The sequence below is a fragment of the Hydra vulgaris genome, chromosome 08 (assembly GCF_038396675.1).
Source record: "Hydra vulgaris chromosome 08, alternate assembly HydraT2T_AEP".
Lineage (NCBI taxonomy): Eukaryota > Metazoa > Cnidaria > Hydrozoa > Anthoathecata > Hydridae > Hydra > Hydra vulgaris.
The window spans coordinates 32,103,597-32,115,399 of NC_088927.1; the positions used below are offsets into that span (position 1 = coordinate 32,103,597).

The 11,803-nt window shown below is 28.6% G+C and overlaps 1 protein-coding gene across 2 annotated transcripts in view; it reads right to left on the minus strand.

Moving 5' to 3' along the window:
* LOC101236730 (multiple epidermal growth factor-like domains protein 10) overlaps nucleotides 1-11,443 on the minus strand; it is a 130,626-nt gene extending 119,183 nt beyond the window's left edge. The window contains exons 1-2 of one of the 2 annotated variants that reach the window (XM_065803432.1): nucleotides 10,893-11,443; nucleotides 3,521-3,619 (exon numbers count right to left, since the gene is read on the minus strand). In XM_065803432.1, coding sequence (XP_065659504.1) covers nucleotides 3,521-3,619; nucleotides 10,893-11,020 — 227 coding nt within the window. In that variant the 5' untranslated portion in view covers nucleotides 11,021-11,443. The remainder of the gene's footprint in view (nucleotides 1-3,520; nucleotides 3,620-10,892) is intronic. The other variant, XM_065803433.1, reaches the window with a different exon arrangement.
* Nucleotides 11,444-11,803: the final 360 nt, after the last annotated feature.

Below are 11,803 nucleotides of genomic sequence, written 5' to 3' on the forward strand. Positions count from 1 at the left end.
GGCTTGCCTTAAACTTTTTTTTTTAAGAGTCTAAATTCAATGACCTTTTTTTATCGCAACATCACAAAACTGCTATATAAAATTTTTTTTGGGCTGACGCCCTGTGTGTATTTAAATATATATATATATATTTTTTTTTTCAGATTATTCACCTCCCAAGGCCCGAGGGGGGCCACTACAGTCGAGGAGGCTACTCATTTTTTTGTGTTTTTTATTTTTTTTTTAGTTGTTATTCGTGGTGCAACCCTCTCTAAACTCTTTAACTCCGAAACACGAACCTTGCCGAGCAAGGTCGCTGCGCGGAGAAACTAAGTTGAGCGCGGTAATTCCAGGGACGTGGTGGGAGTCGAACTCCGAACCTCTCGCTTACAAAGCGAGCGCTCTTACCACTACACCACTACCACATTATATATATATATATATATATATATATATATATATATATATATATATATATATATATATATATATATATATATATATATATATACCACTACCGCACTATATATACTACAACACTACCACATTATATATATATATATATATATATATATATATATATATATATATATATATATATATATATATATATATATATTATATATATATATACCACTACTGTACTATATACACTACACCACTACCGCATTATATATATATATATATATATATATATATATATATATATATATATATATATATATATATATATATGTATATATAGTTCTATAGTTTGTTGGCTTTAGGAAGAGCGGAAGGAAAAAAGTGATTCTTACGCCAACACATACGTCACTTTTAATTACTTTTGACTTTCGTCCAACATTTCCGTGTTGGACGAAAGTAAAAACCATTAATTTAATTACAAATTAATCGTTTTTTAAAAAAACCACAAAAACGCAAATTTAATTGACCAAAATGTTTTTAAAAACATTCTGAATGTTTTTATAACATTTTGAATGTTTTTAACAATATAAACAATGTTTTTATTTTTATTTTTTTTAATAAAATGTTTTTATTTTTATTTTTTTTACTGTAAATCATGCGCGGAGTGTTGCTACATCGACTATCTTATAGCCTGACTCGCAAGGGAGTGCTGCTACATCGACTGACAAATAGCCTGACTCGCAAGGGAGTGCTGCTACATCGACTGACAAATAGCCTGACTCGCAAGGGAGTGCTGCTACATCGACTGACAAATAGCCTGACCCGCAAGGGAGTGCTGCTACATCGACTGAGGGTTTGGTTGGGGCAGGCAGTCTATCATTATTAAAAAAAAAAAATTCCGGTCTTGCATTTTAATTTTTACTTTTTGTCAACAAAATATCGAAAAAACTTTCGGACAACATCTAAGGGTTCTATATATATATGTATATATATATATATATATATCATTGGTGTACACTGGATTTTTTAATGTTTGAGTTTTGACACTTACAGGCATTGTGCAAACTCCAAACTTTTGTATGTTTTTGCTTATATCAAAAAAGAATGTTTTGCAAAGAATTGGGGTAATTGGAGCATGGGAACAAAAAAAACCCTAATTTTTGGGCCCACCCAGCCCTTAATGTGAGAGCAACGAGTTTATATAGTATTTTCTCTACTATTTTTATCTAAATTTATATTCATCAACAATACACATTTATATATATATATATATATATATATATATATATATATATATATATATATATATATATATATATATATATATATATATATAATATATATATATGAGTGGGGGGGAGTTGAGACCACTGATTACCTATAGTAAAATAGAATTTAAAGAAATAATGGTTTCATTTTGAAATTAATTTAGATATTCAGATATTAAGTATCTAAATACCTAAATTAATTTAGAGACCTTTATTCGAACCATAATGAAGGTCTCTAAAAAGTTACTGCCCCATTATTTGTGCCCCTATCTACTATAAAGACCAGATCAAGAAGAGGACAATTAACCATATCTTTCTTTTTATTAAGAAATGACTTATAATTAGTTGCACCCTTCACATAGGCCAGTTGGCAAATTAGAGGGGCACTGGTTTCTAGTAACACATTGAACCGTTGATGATTGAAAAATAGGGTTATTTAAAAATGCTGGCATTTTTGGTGTGGATTTGGCAAGTTTATATTGTCTGCATTTTTAGATAGTTGGGTCTAATGGTCTTATACGCTGTTAATCTTAGATCAAAACAAAGTGTTAGAAAAATTTACAAGCATCTCAAAATGGTTGAAAATTGGACTTTTTAGATGAGTGGACATTTTCCTTTCATACATATTTGAGTTCTAAACTGCAACAAGGTGCCTATATTTTGCCCATTTCTTGCAGACAGTAATAGCTAATCAGAAAACTTATCTGTAAAGACTTGTGGATGAATAGAATAATGCTACAGTTAGTTTCATTTCCGCATATTATAGCAATTTTAAAATTTTTTCCAAAGTTGAGGAGGTCATAATTTTTTTCTAATTTAACACAAGTTAACAAAAACCACTTTTTTAAGAAGAGAACTATCCAGAAAATAGTTCTAGAAAAAAAGAGGCACTAGTTGAAAGTGAGAAAAAAGTTATATAGCTCTAAAGTAGTCTGTTTTGACCATCAAGCATTTATAAATTGAGGGGTGCCACTGTGTCATGTTTCTAAGGGTATAATTTCTGAACGGTTGTACTTGAAAGTCTGAAATTTCAAATTTAACCTATCAACATAATCCACATAATATGTAAAAATCAGGAAAATAAGAGATGGTGACCCACAGACCATTGGTTGAAATATAATGATTTGACCCAAACATCAACCCTCAGAATTATGAAAAATGAGGTCAGCAATAAATTGCCAGCCTCAAACTATTAGTGGTCAGCATAAGGTCGGCAAAAGAAATTTGACACAAAGAGGTTACTATAAAACATAGAAACAATGTTGGCAATTTTTTGCTGACCTTAAACACTTTTAGATCAGCAAGTAGGTCGGCATTTCCGAATGCTGACCCTAATTCTGAGGGGTTGATATATATATATATATATATATATATATATATATATATATATATATATATATATATATATATATATATATATACAGTGTATATATATATATATATATATATATATATATATATATATATATATATATATATGTATATATATATATATATTTACAGTATATATGTATGTATATATATATATTTACAGTATATATGTATGTATATATATATATTTACAGTATATATATATATATATATATATATATATATATATATATATATATATATATATATATATATATATATATATATATATATATATATATATATATATATATATATATATATATACTAAAAGACACTTTAGAAAAAACTAGAATAGAATAGGGGTAAAATTAAATTACAATTAATAGGGTACAATTAAATAAAATTAAAAAATTAGAATGCAAATAGATATTTAATATAATTATTAGAATACAATTACATATTATAAACACAATAGTAAAGATAAAGTAATGAAAATAACTTGAAATTAAACTTACCTTTCGTATGTACAAGTTTCCCACCAAATCCACTTACATTTTGTTTGGTATTTTTCATTAACCTTGATTGTGACCATTTCTTGCTTTGGCTTTAAACAGCTATTTTTAAAAATTGGTTCAAAATTTTTAAAAAAGTTTTTAATAATTCACTAACAAATGTTTTAAACAAATGAATGACTTAAACCAAGGTAGATAAATTAAACCAACATCCACAAGTAAATATATTAAATAACAATACCCATCAACAGCAGTTCAATAAGAAATATATATTAGAGATAGTACAATATAATTATGTAATTAACATATATTCTTGGCTTTAAAAGCTGTAACACTTTATGTGATTAACATAAGATTAAGATAACATTGAGTCAAGTTCTCTAACAAATTTAAAAATAACTCAAGTACCAAAAACTATAAAACACAAAAAAGTTCACTAAATTTATTATTCACTAATATTTGTGGTCTTTAAAGTAACATTTCTTTTGTTGTATTTTATCTCTTGCAAAGTTCACCAGATCTAATTGCTCATAGTGAAACTAATTTGAGTTCAGCTGCCTTATCTTATGATCTAATCTTTAAGATACTAACGCGTATGGTTTGTTTAAAATTCGAAATATAATCAGGTGGGGTAAAGTGGGTCTATGTATGCATAATATTATGATATGTAATTATATTATCAAAGTTGTTGTTAGTAACATTATAAACCTATTAGTTTCATCAGACGTAACTATTTTCGTGTTAATAATTATTTTCGTGTTAATAATTAAACATATATGTTTGAAGTTTATATCTTTGATGTTTATATTAGGAAACATGTGTATTTATTTGTATGAAACAATGTTTACCTAGGTCAAATAAAATATTATATAGGACCTATTTGGTGTTAAGATATTTTTTTTTGTGGTATGATAATTTATTTCACTAATAATTTAACAGATTTTTCATATTACTTGATGATGTTAAAATAAAACCCAAGTACAATGTTGATAGTTTGGAAAGAGCAATTATGTTAGTATGTAAGAAAAAAAAGACTATTTATCATGCTGCTAAAGAATGCTCTGTTTCTAAAGAAACATTGAGACAAAGAATAAAACAACAAGAATTTAATGCAAACAAACGTGAAGGTCAAAAAGTGTGCTGAGTGATAATGATAAAACTATGATTGTAGCTGCAGCGCAGTATTGTCAAAGATATGGTCTACCATTAGATTCTTTTGACATTTGTAATTTAGTTGCTCAATTTTGCACAACAATGAGGATGAAAACTCCTTTTAAAAATGGAATTCCTGGGAAAGATTGGATAATTTCTTTTAAGAAGCGTTACGTTGATAAACTTCGATTACACAAACCTGAAAAACTTACATTTTCAAGAGCTAAAAGTTTAACACATGAAGTTGTTGATAAATTTTTTACTCTTTTATCTAACGTAATTCATAATAATAACATTGTACCAAGTAGTATATACAACCTTGACGAGACTGGGCTCTCCACAAATCACTTAACAAAGAGAGTATTTGTACATCCAAAAAGCAAAGATGCTTATGAACTGGCTGCTTCGTCTGGTAAAGCTATGTACTCTGTGCTGTTCTGTGTCTGTAGATGGAAGATATCTTCCACCATTTATTGTTTTTAAGAGAGAAAGCTATCTGTATTCTAAATGGATAGAAAATGGACCACCAGGATGTGCTTTTGGGGCAACAGGATGGATGCAAGACTTTTTATTTGAAAGCTGGTATTTTACTTGAATTTTTTTATTTCTTTATTTTTTTCTTTCAACTTTTTCTTTTCTTTCCCTTTTTTTATTAATGTATTTACATTGAACAGCCTTTGTTGTTCTTGAAGACGGTACAAATAATTCAATAGATGTTAATACATTCTTTATTTACGTTTGTCAAGCACTTTATACCATTTGTTGACCAAGATCAAAAACTAAGTTTTGCTTTATGATCATTTAATATATGGTACCATGAAAGCAGCCATGGACAACCATATCCAAATTGTTTGTCTTCCGCCAAATTGCTCACACGCATTACAACTGTTAGATGTGGCTGTCTTTGGACCATTAAAGAATGAGTGGAGAAAAATTTTAAAGCGGTTTGCAAGAGAAACACAACACAAAAATATTGATAAGACAGCTTTTACAGGATTATTGAAACAATTGTGTCAGAGACTCCCTCCAGCAAATGTTATAGCAGGATTTCGTGGTACAGTTATCTCACCATTAAGTAAGGAAAAGATGGAAAGAAGAATAACAGGTATTGACTATATCTTCAGGTACTTTCAATCAATCACCTGAACGTTATAGTCCTAAATCTCCAAGATTACAAACACCAAGATCAGCTATGTGAGAAGCTTTAAGGTCAATCATATGTCCTAATGTAAATATAATCTGCAGAAACAGCAGCAATAATAGAACAACAAAAACAAAAAAGGAAGAGAGTACAAGCAAAATGTGGAGAACTCCTTACAAATGAGAAAGTCAAACGACAGTTACTCGAGGAACAAAAATTAACCGTCATTTATTTTTGTTTTAAATCACTATTTTTTTAATTTTATTTGTCAGAGTTTTTAATTTTTATTGTTGTGCTGTGTATGTATGCACTTTCTTTTTCAATAAAAATATCTTAAGACTACTTTTTAAAATAATACCTTGTATATATACTAGTAATGTACCAATAGCACTTTTTTGGCCAATGCCAATACCGATGCCGATGGATGGGAAAAGGCTGATACTGATGAATTAACTAATTATTAAAATTTTGAAAATATAAAGCCATACAACTTTAAATCGTGCAATCTTTTTCATGGAATCAGTACAGGTAAACAAATACTTTGACTCAAATTAGAGTTAACCCGTTATTTTAAAAGATATTAGAAAAACTCAGTTAAAAAAATATAAAGTTTTTAGTTTTTTTTACTATGAAAAGTAAACTTTCAAAAAATAAATACAATTATTGAGGAGCCCTTTTTATTTCAATTTTAAAAAGAAAATAATACTATCATAAGCAGTTTACTTAGAATTCTTTATTAATTTAATAGTAATTTAGATATCTAAACAACAATCATATGTTATTTAGATATCTAAACTATTTTTAGATAATTAAGTTGTTTTGAACTCATATAGATAACAATGCTTAATAGGTTATTTTTAAATATAACAATAAAACAACACAAAATAAAGTTATTCTAAAAACAAAACAATGGTAGTAAAAGTATAAGTACATTCAGGTGTTAAATTAAAGCTTATAAATATCATCTTAAAAATAAATAATATTGCCTGTGAACAAAGTCAAACCAAAAATTTATCAAAAAAATTCTAAGTAATACATAAAGTTTAGTCTATTTATCATTTAATTATTATCAAAATGCAGGATAAAAATATTAAAATGCCATTGGTTGGAAAATTGGAAATTGAGGCCGATGCCAATACGGATTGTGCAAAAAGTAGCCGATTAAGCCGATGCCAATGCAGATTAATCGGTACATCACTAATATATACTATAAAAAAGGTGCGTGCATATAAAATATATGTCAGATTTTTCATAAGCAGCAGTATTTTAAACCAGAACTACCAATATTTTACGTTTTTAAATAAAGGCTCCCCAGACCTATTGATAGTATTTTAGTTTTTTGTTAAATTTGTTTAGTAGGATGTCCAATCATGATTTTAAGACATCTTTTGTCAGAAAGCCAATATATAAACATTGTTTTCTTTTTAACTCTAAGTCAGAAATAGGTAAAAAGAGGCTCAGATTACCCCACCCTACCCTATTGCTCTCTTTCATCTTTAGACTGCACTCTTTTCAATGTTATTTTTGATCAAATTGACCGAGCCCTTTCTCTTTATCCTTCAGCCAATATTGTTGTTGATGAATTTGATATTCATCACAATAAATGGCTTGACTCTAGTGTCAGGCGTTAAGGCCCACAACTTTTGCCTTTCTCAATCTCTAACACAAATAGTCAACTTTCCAATTGGCTTTCCATACAATCTAAACATTTACCTTCTCTACTCAACTGATGTCTTTTTTCTGATCCTAGTCAGTGTTCAGTTTCTCCACATTCATCCTTAGGTGATTCTGATCACAGTTTGATCTCTCTAAAACTATTATCTCATTCTTCATCATCATCAGAATCCCCCTATCATCGTATCTCTTACAACTACCTTAAAGGTGACTGGGACTCTTTTCATGATTTTTTTCATGATGGCCCTTGGGTAGAAATATTTCGTCTTCCTGCTGACAAATGTGCTTCTTATGTAACTTCTTGGATTCAGACTGGCATAGAATCTTTTATTCCCTCTCAACAACTTCAAGTCAAGCCTCACTCTTCTCCATGGTTTTCCTATCATTGTGCTGCTGCAATTTCCAATCTTAACCATTACTTTCATATCAATTCAGCATAACAATTCTCAAGAAAACAGATCTCTGTTTACTATTGCTAGAAACCATTGTAAGAAGGTTTTGTCTAATGCCAAAGCTAACTATTCTCAGGTCACAAAACTTTGTATTTCATCTCAAAAATTAGGCTCTCATGACTTCTGGAGACTCTTTAACAGTATCTATATCAAGGACAAATCTGTTATTCTACCTTACTTGTATGGTTCAGGTTTTCTCACCTTACCTATAGACAAAGTTGAATTGTTTGCTAAGAATTTCTCATCATTATCATCTCTTGATTCCAGTAGTCACATTCTACCTGAAATAGCTGACAAACAGATTGATTCATTGCTTGCAATTTGTATCACTCCAACTTTTGGATCTAAAGTGATTTTCCTGCTTAGACTCTTTTACAGCTTGTGGTCCGGACAACATACCTGTTATAGTCTTGCAGATGTGTTTTTGAGTCTTTAATTAACCAACACTAATCTCTCATCTTAAATCCAATAACTTACTTTCTGATCATTGATAATAATTTCAATCTTCTCATTCTACTGCTGATTTGATAACGGTAATAACTGATGGTTATATTGTGCATTAGGTAGATGTAGAGAAGTTAAGGTTAACACTTTTGACATTTCTAAAGCCTTTGATAAAGTTTGGCATGTTGGTCTTCTCCATAAGCTTTCTTCTTACAGTGTATCAGGTAATGTCTTTAAGATTATTGAATTCATCCTTTCCAGTCGTAGCACAAAAGTAGTCCTTGATGGACAGCACTCTTCTTCATTTCCTGTAACTTCAGGGGTTCCTCAAGGTTCTATCCTTGGCCCTATACTCTTTTTAATTTACATAACTTATGATCTCCCAGAAACTCTCATATCTAAAATGGCATTGTTTGCTGATGATACTACCACTTATTCTTGTCTTGATAAGAAGCCAACACTCTCTGATTGCTTGACGGGGACATTTGAGCTTAAAAAGAATCTTACATCTGCTACAGCATGAGGCTCTCATATCTTCTTATATTTATGAACTGTAATGTACTCGACGAGTCATCTACCATTCATCTTCTAGAATTTTTAAATCCGATCTTTCTTTGAAACCTTCTTCTTCTTCTTGTATGGAATACTGTTTCCATATCTGGAGCAGGTCTTCAAATGATGCCCATTCTCTTTTAGACAAGGTGCAATGTTGCACCTTGTCTAAAAGAGAATGGGCATCATTTGAATTGTCGTTATGTTGCTTCTCTTTTTCTTTTCTATAAATACTATAATGGGCACTGCTCTAAAGAGCTAGCGCCTTTTGTGCCATCTACTAAAAGTTATTCTCATGTTACTCATCATTCAATTAAGTCTCAAATTTTTACTGTGACTGTTCCTAAGTGCTCCAAAAATTCTTATTCATCTAGTTTTTTTCTTCGAACATCAGTTCTTTGAAAACTGCTTCCCTCATCTTGTTTTCCTGAAAGATGATGAATAATTTGCAACCTATTAAGTTGCCTGTTAATCATTACCTTGCTCTATAATCTTTATCTTTTCTCTTCCAATAACTTCCAACTTTAATAACAGTTGCTTACAACCTTGTTGGAATCGAAAATGTTTTTAAACTCTTTGGAACTCTTACAAATTGAAATTACAATTTTCCTGCTGTAATAACTCACAAAAAAAAAAGTTCAGTGGTGTTAACCATACATTTCAATCGTTGTTTGCTTTCAAAATAACCCTATGGCTACCATATACTTCAATATTTTGGAACTGATGGCCTACATATGACTGATATATATTTCCTTATATCTAATACGATAAACTAAAAAGCAATTTTTTTAGTTTTTTTAAGTATTAACTTATGTATTAAGCTTTGGTGATAAGTTTTAGTAGTTTATAATATAGTTAATAAATAGCTATAAATATAAATATTAAATATATAATTTTATTATATAAGTTTTATAAATATATAAGCTATTTAAATATAAGCAGTGAACTTTTTAATATAACTTCAACTTTTAATAAAATTTAATTTTTATAATTTTAATAAAACTGCTTTAAACTTTTGGCGTCTTCGAATTTTTTAAAAAATTAGTTAATATAGAGGGGTATTTATCAGATCTTACTTTTTAAATAATTCTTCTGATAAAACATCAATAAATCTGTGATAAGAGAAGAAATTATGAGCAAATTAAGATGATGGAGAAACTGAATTTGTTATCAATGTTACTTAACTTGTTATGTAATTAGGAAGAAATATTTCAAGTAATAAATCTAATTTATATAAAGACTTATGAAGTTCAACTATTTTCTAAAAAATAAATACAATATTCTACCTAAAATAAAAATAAAAATTATTGATAGATTGTAATAATTATTATATTATAATATATTATATCAGGAAATTATTATATATTTATTCAAATATAACATTTATAGGAGAATATAACATTTATGGAAGCAAATTAATATATCCTCAAAGAATATAACATTTGTAGGAGCATTTGCTCCTATAAATGCTATATTCATTCTCATTTTCATGGTACCACTAAGTTTCATCATTGGTACCATATTGTTTATTATATACATAAACAGTCTTTGTGTAAATTTTCCCTCTAAAATGGTTCTATTTGCTATGATACAACCATATTGATAAAAACCAATCTTGAATCAATCAGTTTTAATAAAAAGTCAGAAATTTTTGATTATTAAGAACCAATCTGCCAATCTTAAATGCTATATTGAGCCAATCTTTCCTCTGTGAAAGCTTATGGCTCACAGTAGCTAGTGATTTTAATTCAACCTATAGTTAAATAAGCATCTGCAATCTGCCTCTCACCTGCAATCTCCCTCTCTTTACCATGATTGTCGTTTTTTTTACTCCTGATTCCATAAAGACTGTTTTTATAAAAATATGTAATAAAAAATATTTTAATTATTTTTATATAAAAAGTATTTTAAAAATGTATAACTTATATGATAAATGTGCATCTGTAAAGATTAAACAAACCTGTATTTGTATTGAGTAGTATGAAGGGAATCTTTGCGTGGCGATTTGCTGGGTGGAGTGTTACATTCTGCATTTAAGTTGTCAATGTAAATAAAGAACCAAGTGATTGCATATATACACGATTGCATAGTTGTGACTAATCTCTAAATTTTTTTTGTCAAAAACGTTATTTTACATTAAACTTTCCAGAAAATTGATTTAACTCAGAACAAAGCCTTGTAAAACTGTACAAAAATTCATACTTGATTTAGAACTTAGCCTTGTAAATTTAAGCTATACTGTTATTTACAAATTAGCTACAGTTTGTTTTTTGCAAAAACTGCAATTAAATGTGGATTTTAAATAAATGTTTTTACTCTTACATTCATTAAGATTTAAATATCAGTAACAGTTTTCTACATTTTTTTTTTTATGAAAATGTAATATCTATAGATAATTGTGGCAATTTTTAGCATTAATAAGCTAGAATGTACAAAAATTTGTGAAATGTTCTTTTTTGCAAAACGGATAGTTCCACAATGTATGTGTAATAAATTTATTGTCAAGTGTTTATTGTTTTTATTACTCTGACTTAATTATTTACATTAATTAGTATGTTTAACTAAATATTAACCTTTTGGTTAAAAATGGAAAAAGCTAAACGTATATCAAATAAATTTCAGAAATATCCGCTTTATTAAAACATTCAAATTTATTCATTTAATGTTTCTGTGATGACAGTAAGCAGAATTAAAGGCTTGGTGTTAGGTACAGTGAATTTTCACTGTATCTAAGAAAGCGTTTTTGCTAAATACAGTGAAAATTCACTGTACCTAAAGAAGCGTTTTTCGCTAAATATAGTGAAAATTCATTGTACCTAACGAAGCGTTTTTGATAGATACAGTGAAAATTCACTGTACAGTGAAAGTTCA